Source organism: Pseudopodoces humilis, chromosome 5, assembly GCF_049639895.1.
Source record: "Pseudopodoces humilis isolate 2021_Gansu_Grassland_sample_001 chromosome 5, ASM4963989v1, whole genome shotgun sequence".
In the NCBI taxonomy this organism is placed as follows: Eukaryota; Metazoa; Chordata; class Aves; order Passeriformes; family Paridae; genus Pseudopodoces; species Pseudopodoces humilis.
Window position 1 is genome coordinate 57,955,575 of NC_142204.1, and position 18,722 is coordinate 57,974,296.

Consider the following 18,722-nt stretch of genomic DNA (forward strand, 5'->3'; position numbering starts at 1 on the left):
AAAAAAAAAAAAAAAAAAAAAAAAAGAGATAAACCCCCAAGTCCGTGAATCTGCTGCATGACCACGGTACGGTCAGCAATGGCACCATGTAGCAGAAGCAATGCTATAGAAGAGGAATTACAGCAATTAGCTCCATACTGGCCAACAGGATAAACTCTTACTCTATTATTTCAGGTCAATTAAATTCCAAGTCTTTTCCAAGACTAAAAAGATTGCAGGAAAACAGGTTTTATTTTATGTAAAAAGTACAAACACAAAGAACTTCAAAAGGTATTCTGTTCCCAGCTTCTGAAAACAGAGACTTGAGTCCCTCTGTGAGAGACACTAGGGTTTTCACTGATAACCCCAAAGTGAAACATTGCTCTGGCTCCCAGGTCCCAGAGCTTTCAAAAAACACCAGTTCAAGTTTCTTCTTTCAGTTTTTATTTGAAAAATGGGATTATCAGATGAGGCAAGAGAAAAATCAGCAGATATGGAAAAGGGACAGACAGAGGGCACTGGGAGGGAAGTCTCCTCCTCAATATTCCTTCCACTGTGCCATGCAAAATAGCATAAGGCCCATAACTTACAGGGAGGTATTATTTAGGAAAAAGGTGTCACATTTTCACCACACAGCTATTGGTAATTCCTTTGACAGAAATTAATTTTATATCAACTATAACCAAAAGAATTTAGATAATTTAATTAGCAATAGGAGGAAGGAAAACAAATCAAAACTCCACTAGTTACTTATGTCTTTTTGCAGCATCCTAACCTCATTAAGACAGCTTGGAAATGCTTGAACTTAACTCACAGACCTGATGTTTTCGCATTGAATCCTACTGAAATCAAGGCATTTTGCCCCTCATCAGCATGATCCTAACAAATGGCAAAGAGCCCTTATGGGGACAATAGCTTCTCATCAAAATGTAACCACTATCAGCAGTTCAGCCCTGGTCAAAAAGAAACTTCACACAGGCTGAAGTAACCATTGAATTACCAGGACTGGGAGATGAGAAACAAGAAAGGAGTGAACAATATCGAGATAGTTCTAAGTTATTTTAACTGTTACAAAACTATGCAACAAGAGGCCTGGGAAACACAATTTAACTGGTTTTATATATAATGGAAGTGACCACTACTGGTATTTTGTGTCAAATGAAATTATACCATTTGATTTGACTTGAACTGTAGCACAACCCCTACACAGATATGGCAGTTTCAAAAAATTTTAGCAAATAATGTATTTTTTCAAGTTCTTACTACTCCTGGAGGAGTAGGATAACTTACAATAAAGGCAATAGCAGAAGTGTAGATAGAATACCAGTCTAATAAGGCAGAAAGATTTTTCACAAAATTTGTAACAGGTTTGGCACCTCTCTCTAAATGGAAGTTGAGAAAAAACAAAATGTTAGAATTAGCTGGCAGTGGTTAAATCACTTGTAAATTACAAACAATCAAATTAGAAAACTATAGGTATATTCACAATATGTAATGATAAAAAGGCCTATCCAAATGAAATAAAAATTAAACCCACCAATGTAACTGAACAATTAAAGAATGCATTGCCAAAAACTAAAGTGTTACCCAAGACAAAGATTCTGTCTAAACTCTTAAGTATAGACAAAGGGAAAAAAATCAGCATCCTTTACAGGGGTACCCTGGCTGCTAAAAGCAGCTTGTTCTCAGCCACATTCTTACTACAACAAACACCACTGTACAAGTCAGTTTGTCTCACTGTAAAACAACGTACATTAACCTCACTGAAGTACAAGCCACCAAGGAACAACTTAGACTCACAGAATTATTTAGGTGGGAGAAGACTGTTAGGATCATCACTGCGTTTAACTATTAACCCAGCATTGCCAAATCCACCACTAAACCATGTCCCTAAATGATCTTCTCTGCAGAGCCCTCCTGTCCACCATCAGATCAACACTCCTACCCAACTTAGTGTCATGTGCAAACTGACAGGGAGCACTCCATCCTGCTGCCCAGATCATTGATGAAGATATTAAACAGGACAGACCCCAGTACTGAGCTCTGGGGAGCACCACTTGAGACCAGGTGGATGTTCCATCTCCCACCACTCTCTGGGCCTGGCCATCAGCCAGTTTTCTACCCAGCAAAGCATACATTTGTCCAAGCCATGATCAGCCACTTTCTTCAGAATGCTGTGGGAAACAGCATCAAAGGCTTTACTATAGTCTAGGTAGACAACATCCAGAGCCTTTCCCTCCCTTGCTGCTGCTTTACCAGCTAGATTAAAGCCAGGCAAGACCTCTTGGCTGTATCTCTGCAGGACTCTACCCATTGCTAGCACTGCTGCTTACTCTTCCTAAGCCAAGCAACCCAGCACATGACTCCCTGAAGAAGTCTCTCCCACCTATGCAGACCCTTGGTCCTGTTGTCACTGCATGGGAGCCTGACCTGTGCTGGGAGAGGCCCAGAGCCAGGTGCACCCAGCCAGCAAGAGCAAGAGGAGCTCTTCCTCAGCTCCCTAAAACTCTCTTACCTTTTACCCTCTTCCTCTACACTCCCTCACCACTTGGGCAAACTAGCTAGGGAACACAAGGAAACCAGAGAGGGCTGCTGCAAACCACTTTTGCTTTCTCTGTTGGACCACACCAGTTTTGCCTTTCCTGATGAGAAGACTGACGACACCTCCTGCAGAGAGAGCCTCAGAAGCTCTCACTCTCTTTTGCAGTAGAACTCAGAACTTTGCAAGTTTTTCTTCAAGAGAGCCTCTGACTTGTCCTAATTTGTTTGGCTTGAGACTCAGCTACCCTAAACACAATTCTTGTGTGCAGTAATTAAGCAATTAGCACTAGATTTCATTAAGCATCAGCAGCACAACCAAAGCAGCAGATGAAGTAAGTGGAACAGCACACCCAAGGCACTGGAAGAGCTCATGGACTCAAGTGCTGCTTCCACCTGCTCTTCTCCAGTAGCCTACACCAAGCCCAGAGAGAAGATCAAGACTTAGAAATCACTGGTGACAATGTTCTGGAGAGCTGAGTCAGGCTCCTCGGATAACAGGGATCTAGATTTTGTGGCTAACCTAATGGAAGTTAAGAATCACACAAAGCTGAAGTTTAACATTGTTCTTTAAAAGGTATTCTGAAGGCAATGCATGTAGACCACTGACAACAAGTCACAAGTATTCTCCCAAATGAAACTAGAACAAATCCAACAAATAAAATACTGCTAAGTACTTACTTAATCTTCTCATATTTTCAGTCAACCTGAAAAATAATAGATAAAACCAACTTTTTAAATAGACAACTAGTGCACACTTGTGTACATTTGATCCCTGAAATACTCTTCACAGTTATCAACTGTATGTGCACAAAGCTTCACTCTTGCCTGTTACAAAATGTGTTTCTATTAACTTATACAGTCTACCTTGCATCAGACTGAAAACTGAAGTTTAAAAGCTCTCCAGCCTATCTGAGACTTTGTTCACAATTTCTAGGAGGCATGTGACAAAATCTGGTAAATAATACAGCTCTTATTTTACTTCAGACAGCAGATAAAATCTCTGCCTTTGTCCAAAGCAGTCACAAAACTTTAGAGGTAGTTCTGCACTTTTGATGCTACTATTTGTTATTGAAACACTCGTTCAAACCATACAAAAGATTATTTAAAAAAAAAAAAAAAGGGAGAAAAAAAACCAACTTGTAAAGGCACCAACAGTTTCTCACAAGGACATTAGGGATTTACCTTCTAGCACTAAGTGGCTCTTCTGTTTCCACTGTATTCTCTTCTGGCTGAAATCTGAAGTCCTCAACATACTCCCCAAATTTGTCAAAAAACCACTTTTGGAGTCTTGAAGAGACTGTGTGACTACTCTTATCTATAAAAGAGAAGCACTAAGGATCAGGATAATGCTAGAAGACATCTTTATCCAATGCCAGCCCCTGTTCCCACACACCACGCTTTGTTGGGAAGCACACTTTGTACAGCTTCCTCATCCTTCACCAACACTCCGTGGAAACCTGCAATTTATTTATGCCGTTGCACAAGACCTCCAGCCACGTTAAATTAGTAAAATAATACTAAAGGTGACTCCTGCATTGCTCTTAGGACAGCATGGAAGCATCTTATTACCCGAGAGTAAAACATCCTAACAAAGAATAATTTTTAGCAAACAGAGTAAAAACATTTTCTGGTAAAGAGATTGCTGTAAATGAAAGACTGTAAATATCAGTTCTCTGTTGTGCTGAGGGGTTACCTTGAGAAAAGCAAGTGCAAAGCAAAACACTCCTGAGCACAGAGCTCAAAAACCACCTTGCAGCCACAGGGATTTGACAGGAAAGGGAGGTGGAAACATAAGCAAGATTCTGCTAGAAGTGTTTTTACTTCCACTTTCCAGCCACTGATAGTTTATAAAGATTGTATGTGTAGATAAGGATTTTTTAAAAAAACTTTAATAAAGATTGTGAAAGCTATACAAAAGAAACATGCAGTTTCATTTTTTCTAAAGTCAGCCTTCAGAAATTATGTTGCACATGGCACATTCTATACATGGAATATACAGTCATAATACTAACTGGGAAGTCTTACACAGCAAAATAATGAAGTGATGCACACTTTCTGTACGTCAGTTTCAGTGGAAAAATATAACATAACATAGGGGTACAGGGAAATAACATCAGGGTAAAAGCCTTAAGGCACAGCAAGTGAGGACTAAACAATCACCTGTAACTCACAAAACAGTGGTCTAGAAGGAACAGACAGACTATTTGGAAACATAGCTCAATACAGCAATGTCACAAAGAGGATACTGGTCATAATTACTCCAGGACCAAATTTAGTACAGAACTCCATGACATTAATATATAATTAAACAGAGGCATGGAAGAATACAACAGCCAAAATGATGCATTTAAGCTCCTGAGAAAAAACCACTGGTGCTCAGAAAATATAATCAAATTATTTATTAATGAAATCTAGAAAAACAACGAATCTAGTGATTGTTTACAGCTGAGACAACACTTCCATTTGAGAATAAAAATATGAAGTAGCTTCCCACATGCTAATACTTCAGAAAGTACTAAGAAAGAAATTTTGACAAGAGAAAAAATTATCAGCTTCACATAACAGAAAGCATTGACACTACGAAGTACAGGAGGGAGAATTTCAGATTTAGTCTACATACTTAAAAGCCTAAGTCTTGATTACAAGCTGTAGGAAGGAAAGTAAAAATGTACTGAAAGATTCAGACTTTGACTATTGCCTTAGTTCTTTCAGACATTGGTACATTACTGAATTCATAATAAGCATCAGCTTGAGAAATGTAGATAACAGTGTAGGTGTCAAAAAAATTTTAACTCTTAAGCTTACTCCTTCTCCAGAATGTCTCTTCTTTTAGAGGAAGGAAGTAGTAATATGGTTAGTGGCATAACAGAACTTCTGCAACTGAGAACAAAACAGAACATTTTTTCTATGTATTACACCTGTTTTCTGGTAAGTCAAGGATCAGCAAGGCATGCAAGAATGATGAGATGAGCCAATAGGTTTCATTACATATTTAAAGGCCTTACAATACACAATAAATTCCTTGCTCAGGTATGCAAAGTCAACTACAAAAAGTAAATGCAGAATCATGTACAGGGAGAGAAGTTGCTTGAATTGTCATTCATATTCAGCTCCTTCAGAAGCAAGATTTGATCTTCTAAGGATCAAAAATAAAGGAAAAAATCCAAATGAATTGAAGGGCTGTTAGAGATCTGACGAAGCTCACCTGTTCCATTGGCTTGTGCCTGTGGCTTTGCAGGTTGCTGAGCTGCAGGCACCTCTTCTGCCCTACAAAGAAAACAGAAACAATGTGAAATGTTACCAAGGAAGAATTTACTCCCTTTTAACTAAAGGAAGCATCAGAACCTCCATGGTTTCCACAGCTGAGATTATACAATCATGACAAGAGAAAAACCAGCTTGTGCCCTCTCACAAGACTCAAAATATTCATTGCACTTAGAATCCTGGGAAATACCATCCACTGTGAGAAGAGGTGGGGTTTAGCCGTTCCTGTCGCCAACAGCTCAATTTCATCTTAAAACTGCTCAACAATGTACTATCAAATTTCTTGCATTATTTATGCCTTTGTGTGGTATATTCATTGCAGTGCCTGCCAGGAAAACTCTTCAGAGCCATGACTTTTCCCACAGCAATAAATTAAAAGGGATTCCATATCACAAGTTGATAACCATCGCAGTACAGCAAAACCACAATTTAATGCACAAGTCTTGAATTCTGCCATCGCTACTAGGGTCAAACACCGCTCAACTTCACAAGAGGAACAGCTGTTAAGAATGACTTAAAATGTTATGTTGTAAGCTCTCAAAATATACAGATCACAACCAATTTGAAAAGTATCTTGAAAAACTGAAATAGCCTGAAAAACTGCAACAAAAATGTTCTAAAAATATATGTCAAGCAGCAGGCATCATTGGTCTCACCTTTCAAAATGAGTCAAGAATATTCTCATCCATTAAAAGTGAACAGATTTTTTAAAACACAAATGATTTTGGCATTCTGTACATGTGCAAGGCTTCAAATTACATTTGTACACAGCCTCCGACTGCCAACCTATCTTGAGAATACTTCAGGCTTCAGTCCCAAAGTCTGCAGTCATCCATGCAGACATCATACAGAAAGATTTTTCTAATGAAGCAGGAGCTTTGACAACAAAACACCAGCCACAGCAAGCTTTACTTGACAGGGAGCTGTATGATTGAAAAGATTACTTCTTGAAACAAAGAACTGTCAGTTGAGCAATTTCATGATCACTCATTTATCAGGCAATATAAGTACTTTCAAATGTTCTTTTCATCTTTTGCTCCTCAGGAAGGGAATCAAGTGGAACATGTTCAGCAAATGAAGAGCAGAAGAGGGATCCCACTGCACTGGACCAATTGCAGCAATACAGACAGACATACAGTCCTCTCTCCTGCTGTTCCTCTGGAAAGGACATTAGAAAAAGATGCCACCGTACTGTCTGCACATGGAAAAGGTCATTACTATTGTGTGCTGTCCCAACATTACCATATATCAATGAATATGATGGAGAAACTATGGAACTTGTTACTTCCCTTCCTTCCTAAGCATTCCCCATCCTTAATGAGCTTTCCACATCCTTGTTCATTTCTAAAAAGAACATTTAGAAGTAATTTACTGATTTATGAATTACAGCTTGACATTTATTGGTGTTGATGAGCTGCATTCAATGTTTTTTGCTTTGAAAGACACTTGTTTTCATGGCTAGTCAGGACTTTACCCCATGGCTTCTGTATTTGCAGCAACTCTTCCTTTCAAAAGCCACCTTTATCATCAGTTTATTTTCTTTCGCTATTTGGTTCCTGTGCCATTCTCCCCCAGTTTCTATATGCACCACGGGTCCCTCAACTAAAAACTCCTCCTATCTTTGCTTCTTCTCCTACACCCTTGCATCTCTTCCACTTCCAGCTCTCAAAAAGCAGACAGCAATAAACATGATCGAATTTGCATCAACTATTATACAGTGGTGTCTTGTTTTCCTCTATCTGCCGCACATCAGATGGTTACACCACAGAGTTGAGCATTTTCATCTGAAATCTGTCGTTGGAACTGTGTTTCATTGAAGCTGAAGACATATTTCTGTGGAAAAGAGAAGGACAACCACAAGCAGCAGGAGCCAGCCACTCAACCCATTCCAGCTCTGTGGAGGCACTGACTGGGGTGGTGTCACACCAGAACAGCTCCTGTGACAGAGCCAAGACGAGATCCCACCACTGACAGCTGCCAGAGCCTTCAGCCTGGGTCTTCCTTTGACATGCTGGCATGTATTTCCAGAAGCACCACAGCATCATTACTCCCCACGTTTCTCAGGCAAAAAATCAAAAAAAAATCTCATCAAGAAGTAGTTCTGTACAGAGCCTTACTGGGCCCCATCAGGAGCACATGACAGTTGGCTTTGGCCCTTCTTGGTGCTTTTGTTTCATTTTTTTGGCAGTGTCTTACTTGCCATCTGCCTGTTACTTCTTCCCCATGAAGAACCTGACCTTTACGTATCATCAGGTTAATGACAGCTCATTACTGCACCTGTGAATCAGGTTATAATTAGCCACTTCAGACAGATCCACGACAGGAAGCTCAGAATTCATTGTTTGGGCTTGCACACCTACTGGGAAGTTCAATTCCAAAACCAGGTCATGTTGAACCATCCAGTTCATCAAGACCACTGACGGAGGGAAGAAATTATCTTTCAGAGTTTCTGAACCACTCTTCATGCCAGAGATGATTTAAAAGGCTGAAAATCATAAACAATCCTCAGAATAACACTATGTTCCTACGTGGGCTTCCTAACCGCAGCCTGAACCTAAGAACACAGGCTGCATTAACTCCTCTTGGACCACACTTTTCACCCAGAAAAAGGGTGTAACTGGTAACACCAACACATCCCCAACATGAAGCTAGGTCATCTTCATGCAGCCAGAGATTGCAGCCATTTAAAGCACAGGCTGTTTGAAACAGCTAAGAGCAACCTCAGACAGTGGAGGAGACAAACACAAACTGCCTTTTTTTGCTTCTCTCTTTTTTTTTAATATACTGAGGTTAGGGAAGCATCAATATTAATGAATATTAGAGCTGTTCATGACCAGCCACATGTACCACTCAAAAGCAACTAGCATACTCTGAGACAGTGTCTATTCAGTGCTGCCCTACAGAACAGCACCCAAATGTTATTTAGGTATTTAGCTGCAAGTGTAACACAAAAGTTAAGGGAACCTTGACACTGAAGGACATTTCCCTTAAATAAACATTTTTTGTTTGTACATATTAGGCCCTGAACACAGCTGCAGGTCAAAATGTGTGTGAATCAACAGATGCCCTCAAAAAACTGGATGCAGATCAGAACTGCTGGACACAACAGGTGCAGTCACCTCTTCTCAGACATATTCAAAGCAATTTTCCCACAGGCTAACTCCAAGTTCACATGCAACCCACCACTAGTTTTTCAAACACTGTTTTAGAAGACATTCAAGGCTATTAACACCTTTCCTACTGTTCAATGCAACCTGAATATGTGTGTACTTCCATCGAAAGCACATTCCAACCTCATACACAGAAAAATAAGCAGGTATTCTCTTAGCCTAGTCTAAAAACCTATCTTTCAGGTATGCATAGCTTCTTACCCTGAAGAGCTGTTAAAAAACCAAGTTAAATAATTTTCATCTCCTTCCATCTCCTTCCCATTAAAATACACAAAACATTTCAAAAGCCCTTGCTATTCTCATCCACAATGAAGAAACAGTGACTTATGCAGAAGCATTGTCTATTTGGTCCTTGTAAAAGTACTTCACAATGATACTAATAACAAGGTGCGCTGCATAAGTCAGAGGCTGCTTGTAAGAGCTATTGCAAAACTTTTTGTTATTTTTGTTTTCTGCAAGATTGTAGCTCACAATTTGCAAAATATGTCAGTAACAGCTCACACAAACTATTTCAGATTATTTATGCATCACTCTGCTTGTGAAATGTCATAAGCTTCAGCTGCCATACCAAATGCTGGGATGTTCTGAACTGTATCCGTGGAAAACTTCAGCTGAGGCCACTATATTTCTGAATAATCAGATATACAAACAATAAACACCATGACAAACAAAAGCACTAAAAATCCTCTTCTTCTACTTCACCCTTTCCCTGTGCACGACTGCGACCTCAACGAAGAAAGCCCGTGTTTTTCACTAGAAAAAAAAAATTAGATTGTGAACTTTTCTCCTTGCCAAACATTTTTTCATCATGTTTTATATTACTACATGTATTGATCTGCCTCATAAATACTTTTGAATACTGCAACTTTTAAAGCAATTTCATTCTGTATATATACCACAATATAGTTTAGTTTTCATTAGCAGTTTACATCTGCAAGCAGAAAGAACAGTACACGCGAACCTCAGCTTTCAACTAAGCACCAAAAAGCTGCTCTCTCCCCACGGGACATATGAATATCTATTGTAAAACTCTAAACAATTACCTTAGAAGCAGAGTGCATTTGACATAAGCAGATAGAACCTTCTGCAGTTACTCTGCTTAACAAAATTAAATTTCCATCAGGCATAATAAATATGACCCCTTACATATCTGACGTATATGACTATTTCACCTATAGTCCTAATAAAAGTATTTTTAAATATCTACAATGAAGTCTAAAATACTGTAAGCAGTGAAGAATTTCACACAATGAAGCACAAGTTAAGAGAAAATCAATGGACAAACAAATTTTTCTCCTCTTTCAGGGTAGAAACTGAAAAATTTTCAAAGTCTTGTTTTGTTGTCACCTGCCTATCACAAAAAGGTTGAAATAGTAGTAAGACTAGTTAAAGAAACACTTGAGTAGAGAGGATAATTGGCTGAATGTAATCCCCAAGTGCAATACCAAGCTAATGTAATCCTTCGGATATCTAAATGGCATTCAGGGAGCTATGTCATCGTACCTTAATTTAGCAATGTCACTCCTGCTAGAATGACAATCCAACAAGGCACAGATGTTGACACAAATATTGATAAACAAAGACCTTCCATCTATTTTCTCTGCAAAACCTCTACTCATAAGCTGCATGGGCCACATCAGACTCTGAGTCAGCCTTCTTGTTCTGAAACAGAGCAGGATGATGTGTACCTTCCTGCAGAAGGAGACAGCTCCTCATCCTCCTCCAAGACTCGCAGCAATGGGATCTCTTTCCCCCTTCTCTGTGCACGAGAGGCATGGCTGCCCTTGGAACAAAGCCGAAGGCCTGTGCCAGCACCAAAGATAAGCACATGGAGTTTGCATCTCAAGCAACTTCTTCAAGGCAGCAAGTCACAGGCAAGAAAGTATCCTCTCCTTGAGCGTCAGTTTCATCTTCCAACAGCAACAAGGCTCACTGCTTTGTACAGCTGTTATTGTGCTGGCAGATGCTCTCAGCATGCAACAGGCCCAAGTTGCTCCTCTTCAGCTGTCTGCTCTAACAGGCAATACCAGTCTGGATACACAGCCACACCAACCAGCACCAGCAATAAGAATGCACTCTCACATCCCAGATGTAAGAGCAACTTTAAAATGTCACTCAAAAAACATCCAGATTGGAGCGGTCTGGGCCACCTTCCCACTGCACAGCTGTGGTGCTGGCTTGGGAACCAGACTCTTCCACAAGGAACTTTGAGAGCCCCTTCTAAGCTGACTCGGCAACACAGGTCAAGACTTCACACAGACCACCCTTGCAGAACCACTGATTTTGGAAAACCATCCCTGTAAAATATCACCTAAAAAAAATCCCCCTGTAGTTGGTACTGAGAGTAAGAGGGAAGGCCTAATCTATCTTTTATCTAAAGCCTTGGTGCACCAACACTCTGAATACTGTTCAAACTCTTAAAACAGTTAAAGAATGGCAACTGAAGTGATGAAAGGGCTGAAGTACTCTTAAAGAGAAAGTGGAAAAGCTGGAACTCTTTAGTCTGGAGAGCATGTAAGAAGAAAGGACTCATTAAGGATGGCAAAAAAACTGAATGCCGAACAGTTATTCACCAAATCTTACAATTCTGTAACTACGGGACACTTCTTCAAACCGCTATAAAATCTGTTAAAAAGGAAAGCAAATAAAATCCTTCTTTAGAGTTAAGAAGGGACTTCTGTAATTATTGTCTCAATGGTTTCCAGTGGAAGATTGCTCCAGCACTTACTAGTGTTAAATACAATAGTTTCTAGTGGAAGATAGTTCCAGCACTTACTAGTGTTAAATAAATTCATGGATAACATGTCTGCAAACAGACCGAAGTGAAAGACAGCAATGTACTTTCTGACACCAGTAAATGAAGTCTTTGTGCATGCTTACAAGTGGTTGAGAGAATGGGGGCTGTTTAGGCTGGAGAAAAGGAGGCTCAGGGGAGATCTCATTGCTGTCTCCTTCCTGAAAGGAGGTTGTAGACAGGTGGGGATCAGCCTCTTCTCCCATATAACAAGCTATAGGACAAGAAGAAATAACCTCAAGTTGCACTGGGGAGTTTTATATTTGGTATTAGGAAAAATTCCTTCACCAGAAGGGCTCTCCATCACTGGGACAGGCTACCAAGAGAAGTGGTTGAGTCACCATCCCTGGAGGTACTTAAGGGACATGCAGATGTGGCTCTGAACTGCATGGTTTAGTGGTGGCCTTGGCAGTGCTGGGTTAACGGCTGGACTTGATGATATTGAAGGTCTTTTCCAAACTAAATAATTCCATGATTCCATAGGATCAGGAAGTAGACAGACCCACCCAAAGCAACTAGGCCCACATGTTTCCCATAAATAGCTCCTATTTCCATTGCTACCAGTGGATGTGGACTGGCCCTAGCAGGAAGGTATTTTTACACCCGAGTACAGAAGGAAGCAGGATGCCGGGAAGAGTTTGCATGGCGTTGGGAAACCGCAAATCCAAGCAAAATGTTTTGCCTGTTTGCTCTTGCCTGTTATCTCTAAGTAACTGGCAGTGCTTAGCATGGGATCACCAACTCAGCCTGCACTATTTCCTGATGACAGCACTTGGTGGTGAGCCACAGATCCTGCTGCTCAGATGAGTAATCTCAGTTTCTGCTGGGGAAGATAAAACAGGCAGCTACAACACAAATGGTCTAGAACAACCAGGCCCTCAAGCAACTGCCATGGTCTTAAGATCTATGTAGCTAAACAGAGGAACGAGAGACAACATCAAATGTGATGCTTTGCATCATTAAGATAGATGTCCTTGAGGGTGAAAGGACCTAGGGACATAGGGAGGTGTTTCCATCGGTCATTGCAGTGGCAAGGAAAGCTCAAATTGCAGTTACTCACATGCATTTAAGGCTTTGCTGTGGCACTGGGACATCCCTGCTGCTGCTAGAATAGGAGAAACAAGGATTGGGCAGTCTGGAGAAGACACTGGTTTTGAGAAAGGTAATTGTATGCAATGGCATGACAAAGGCTCTGGCATTCAGTAGATCCAGGCAGGCAAGATCCCAGAGTTAGGGTATCAGAAGAGGTGAAAATAAGAATATCTCCTCTAGAAAGTGTCATGGCACTTCTGTATGTACAGCAGTACATATGGCAAATTAACTTATATATACATGAATGTTAATTATGTAGTTTTACAGAACAACATAGACAGCTGCTCCCTCTGTGAACTACTGATTTATTTTAAGAGCACCTAGGCTTGAAACATAAGCTTTTACCAGCATTTTCCAGAGACAGCATTCTCGAGTGGCTTTTAGCTTTAAAGTGAAGAAGTTCCTCTTACCTTGCTTTAAGTACTTCATTGACTCTTTGTTCTAGTTCTAATCTCCTCTGCCGTTCCTTTTCTAGCTCCTGCCTTAACGTTTCAGCATTTGTTTCTTCTCTCAGCTTCCTGAGCTCCTCCTCTGTTAATTAAAGAAGATAAAGATTTAGTTACCCTGAAGTATTTCTTTAAGAAATTTTAAATCTAATTATGACAGGTAAGTTGTGGGGGATTTTTTTAGCTGTGCTATACCAAATATGTTCACCAGAAGAAAACAAGTATTCAGGGGCCAGACAGACTTGCAAAAAAGCACACAGCTGTATCAAGTACAAAATGTTTCATTACAATTGTTAAGCAAGGAGGAAAACAAGTCTAATGTTTTCTTTTCAAGATGCAAAATAAGCCCTTGGTACAAGCTATCTTTACTTAAACACGACATACTCTTCATTCCCCAAAGAAATAATCAGCAGGAAAGGCTGTCTATTGCTAAATCCAGTGGTCATAACAAAAAAAAAAGTATATGTTTTCTTCCCTCATGTCTGTGGGTGGGAAAACACGAAACCATGAACTCAAAACAGGGTATATGATGCCATATAAACCCATGCCCATTAATTTCTGGCACCAAGTCAGATGGTCTCTCTATGAGACTCGGCACCATACAATTTTAAGAAAGGGTTGTGAAACAACAAACTAAGCTAAAATTCTTACACTTTTCCAAGGTTATTGTGTGCCCTACTAACTTACGTGTAATAATTATATATATAAACACACTCACATAATTACTTATAAAAACACATACACGCTCTCACAGCGTTCTTCACAAGAAGTTAGCATCAAGTATGCATAAGGCTTTTTTGTGGCTAATTAGCCTTGCTTTTGTCACTGGCAGTGTCCTTGCTCATGACCTTATTTTACTCTAGAGTTAAAATGGGGTCACTATTACAGACAACATTTCCCAGACAGGCATACATGAGACATTTCTTTTTTTCTTTTTATTTTCTTTTTAAACCAAACTCTACATTTTGTTCTCTGGGATGGTTTTTAAGCTCAATCACAACAATCAATAATAGAACAGCAGGTGTATTTCAAGTTTACAACAAACCAGAACATAAACTACTTGCTATTTCCACTATCATCACAAACACAGGGGGTTCAGGCTGTTAACACTGTTTTACAAGACTGGTATATTATGTTATACCCTCCAGAGGACTGTTACACAATCTCTTTTATTTGTTTTCACATACTGCCTTCTAAATCTTTGATAATCAGAGACTTTTGACATCTGAGCCTCTCTGACTCCAATCACCATGCTTCTTGAGAAGGTCTGAAGCTGCAGTGCAAATATCCAGAGGAACTGATACACTCTCCATGCCCTGCAGGAAGCCCTAGTGCAGTGTGTCCAATCACTTCACCTGCTGGTGGGGGACTGTCTGCACTCCTGCAGCACGAAGAGCTTCAGAGCACAGAATTAGGAGAGATGGGAAGAAGATACAGGATTCAAGGGGACAACGCGATGGCTTCCACTGTGAGGCTACAGACTGAACTCCACCAAAGAGCAAGCAGTGCTGTTATCCATCTCCCCACTGAGACACGGTGGCCCTGGGAAGAAGAGCTGGAGCACAGAAACCACGTTATCCTCCAGCAACTAAAACTGAGAATCCCCAAGGGTAGGGCAGGGAAATGTCACTGTTGCAGCAGGTATTGTCTCTCCTGCAAATAAATGGAAAGATATGGATATAAGGGCACACTTCTACATGGAGCTGTTCCTAATTGCATATCCACAAGGAATTTGAAATCCAACAAGAAAACTACAGTTATAATTTGTTTACCCTACTTTCAAACGCTTGCCTTGTTCCAGAGCAAGAGCCTGCACACAGCTGAGGGGAAACATCTGTTGCACTTCAAGTGCACTGGAGCTTGTGCAATAACATGAAGATATCACAGAAAGTTCCAAAGCTTGATAGAGATGCTATCTTCTCAAGACCATTAAAGGGAAAAAATTCTTCATTACGCATTTTTTGTTTTATTAAAGAGGAAGTGACTATGTATTTTGTGTATATAAGAAAACCACACACATTATAAATTAACCTCAATGTCCTTGAAAGTCAGATCTTCCAGCTTCCTTAATTCCAGTTGTTCTAATTGCGCTACATCTTGTACTACTAAAACCAAAACAAAACCTCCAGAAACATTACCTCTTGTCCTCCAAAAAGGACAAGCAGTGCCAAATATTCTTTATGGAAAGAGGCAGAGTTACAGGGCGCGCAGTGAAAGAGGCAGAACTCCTATAAAACAAACAACAAAAAAATACAATATCCAAACTTTAAGGACTGTCATAGCTTCACATTTCAGAGCATTTCCTAACTTTCCCATACATGACTGCAATTCAAATCCACCCCATCAAGTCCTTAAAGCAGTATTTGTTGCTGCTTTGGCAGCAGTGTGGTCTGGCACTGTAAAACCTTCGTGTTCAGTTAGTTAAATACTCTTAAGTCTGCTGAGCAATACAAGCCACAGAGAGAGGAAGGGGGGGGAAGTTCTTCCTTGCTCTCTCCCCTGAAATAATCTACCATTCGGCCTGGACTACACTTTTAAAGTAAATTTCTCAGTCCCTGAAGAGTCTTCCTGCAGAATGAGTGAAGCTGGCTACAAAGAACAGAGGTCACAGACCCCTGAGAAGAATCCATAAGAACATTTCACCATGGTATCTATCTACTGGGTTTTACAGATGAGTACCCTCCCTGATGATGAGACTGGAGGGCTCCTTGGATTTCATCTTCAGTCAGTCAAAATTCAAACATCCTTGCCACTCTGCACACACACAAAAGGGTAAAACATGAAAGGTCAAGCTTCCAGATGAATTAGTTTCCACAATTTCCTTCCCAAGTATATCCATCACGGCTCACTATCTTCTCCAGGGCAAGAAACATTAAAATATTGCTAGAGACTCAGTGCATGTCTTAGCTGGACATTCAGGTGAAGTGAGTAGCCATAAAGATGACTTGGTTAGAGGGGGGAAATTACTAAAAGAAGAAAATGTCTGCTGAAATACTGACAGAGAAAATGCTGGCAAGCCTGGGAACTAAGCCTGGGAACCAGAAGCCTTATGAGAAGTGCAGCTGGCCTCTCTGAAATGCATAGCCTGGTACCTAGAAACCTGAGACACCCTGAGTCACCACCGATAAGCACGAAAACAAGGAACTGTAACAAACACATATCATCTGAAAAGATGAAAAATAGTCTGAAAACATGGGAAACATCTTGACAAAGTAAGACTTGGTAACTGCCATTGACCGTTATATCTGCAAGACAAAGAAAACAGTCCAGAAAAATAATAACTGGCTTGAGAGAACAGAAAACAATATCCATTGGTTATTCTAGGTGAAATATAGAAATTAACAGCATCTATTGGCTGCTGAAGCAGTAGTGCCCTACACTTCCTTATCTCTCTCTGATATGAAATAATTTTTATCCAAAACAAAACTCCTCTCTCCAAGAACTTTGCATGCTGCACATACTTCTCCTTTCCCAAACAGGATGAGCTCTTCACACAAACTTGCTAAGAGACCTTGGACCCTCACCCAGGACAGTTTGGTTTGTCCTCCCACATATGGGATGGTTTGGCCCATTCTGACATCTGTCCAATAAGCTTGAAACTGGTATTAATGTAAACATTTGTATATGTGCATATAAATAATCCATCATAACTACATTTTCTGTGGTTTTACTGGAAAGTTTGCTTCATTAGTGAAAAGTCTGTAGTAGCCTGTAACAGTATAGACCTGCTTGGTTACTGCCAAGAATTTATAACAGCTCAATATATATTTTTATACACACACACACACATATATATATTTGAGTTACAAATCATAGGTATAGTTGCTAGCCATGATTTTTGTCACAATCTGTAGTAAGTGGAGAATTTAGTGTAAAAAAACTCCATACCCTCGAGTCTTACAGAAGTCTATGAACTCAGTCACAACCCCTAAACACCTACACACCAGGTAACCCTTTAGGTTGTGACAGCAGATGTGACCCTGAAAAAATGCTTTAGAAGCTCTCTAGCAAAGCCAGAACAAAAGAAAGGCAGGACAATATCTGGACAGTACTGCTCTTTTAAAATGAGCTATAAAAGTCTGTAAGACAAGGCAACAGTGGTGTTTCAATGACAGTAATTATTACACTTATTATTGCACTACAAACCCTAGGAGAATTGACCCCATAATAAAGACCATCATCAGTGATGTATCTCACAGGTTATCAAAAAATTGTATCCATTTCAGTTTTTCTACAGCATTTTATCCTCTGTGAGGTGTAATGGAACTGTCGCGCCTGAACTCTAAGGATTTGGAAATTGAAACTGAAAGACTTAACATTTCAAAAAGCTTAGCTGATACCAAATAACTTCTAAGACAGCAGCACCCACTGCTTTGTTGCATCATCTTACAGCATCAGCCACTATAGCAAATGAAAAATTTCAATTTGCTCCGCAGAATACTTGCCTGTAAAGAAATGTTCTGATAAAAAGCATTTAAACACCCAAGTATTTAGTCCTGGTGAAACTGAACAAAATGCTAGTGTTTAGAAAAGAAGGATGATACATCAGGCTAGAAAGGCGTGGCAAAATGCTGGATTTCTAATACAAAACTGCTTGTGCAGTAAAGCGGATGTTTCCCTTAATCCCAGGATTGGATGTAGATTAGGGAGCCTCCTCATAGCTGTTTTACATAATACCATTCCTTCCTAGACCGACAGGTATGTTGCAAAATCCCCCTCTAGGACAAAATGACCAAAATTTTCTTTCAGAGCAGAGCCAGAGACAGACAGTCACACTGTATCTAGCTACCTGAATTCAGCTTAGTGTTAAATCTAAGGAAACTGAGTTAAAAACTAGAAATGGCAAAAAGCATGTGTGCAACCCTGTCATATTTATATGGGGAAACACTTACTTAACAGGACAAAAATAACCTTTCTACATCTATGTTAATCATGGTAAATCTCCTTACAACCCTTTGAACATTACTGGAGTTCAAGTATGTTATTTAATTGTTACTAAACACACTAAATCCCAAACACACACTTTCAATCTGGATCTCACTAGTTGTGCTGATAGAGCCAGACACTGGCAGTTTCTCAAGGAAGGCAGCTTCCACCGTTACCAGGCTCCCAATTCCTACAGAAAGCTAATATGTCAACTTTGTCCCAAATAAACCGACTATATGACACTACTAACAAAATGTCAGGAGTCTGAAAACAGATTTGTTATCATCATAGACACACTCAAGAGCTTTTAGTCTTCACCTTAAAAACCAGCAGCAAATGACAGTGCTGTGAAACACATGGAATGGCTTCATCACATATGATAAAGCAAAGACAAAGAAAGAATGCTATCTGACCATTCAACTCTCTGATGGAGAAGAACCCACAATGGAATTTCCTAACCTGTTTTTTTCCTTACAGTACAGTTACAGTAACTGCAATTTACATACTCCT

The 18,722-nt window shown here is 40.0% G+C and overlaps 1 protein-coding gene across 2 annotated transcripts in view; it reads right to left on the reverse strand.

Moving 5' to 3' along the window:
* The window catches only part of GRAMD4 (GRAM domain containing 4), a 72,112-nt gene that overhangs the window by 13,380 nt on the left and 40,010 nt on the right, over positions 1 to 18,722 (reverse strand). The window contains exons 4-8 of one of the 2 annotated variants that reach the window (XM_014249044.2): positions 13,251 to 13,371; positions 5,726 to 5,787; positions 3,703 to 3,835; positions 3,199 to 3,224; positions 1,270 to 1,361 (exon numbers count right to left, since the gene is read on the reverse strand). In XM_014249044.2, coding sequence (XP_014104519.1) covers positions 1,270 to 1,361; positions 3,199 to 3,224; positions 3,703 to 3,835; positions 5,726 to 5,787; positions 13,251 to 13,371 — 434 coding nt within the window. The remainder of the gene's footprint in view (positions 1 to 1,269; positions 1,362 to 3,198; positions 3,225 to 3,702; positions 3,836 to 5,725; positions 5,788 to 13,250; positions 13,372 to 18,722) is intronic. The other variant, XM_014249045.2, reaches the window with a different exon arrangement.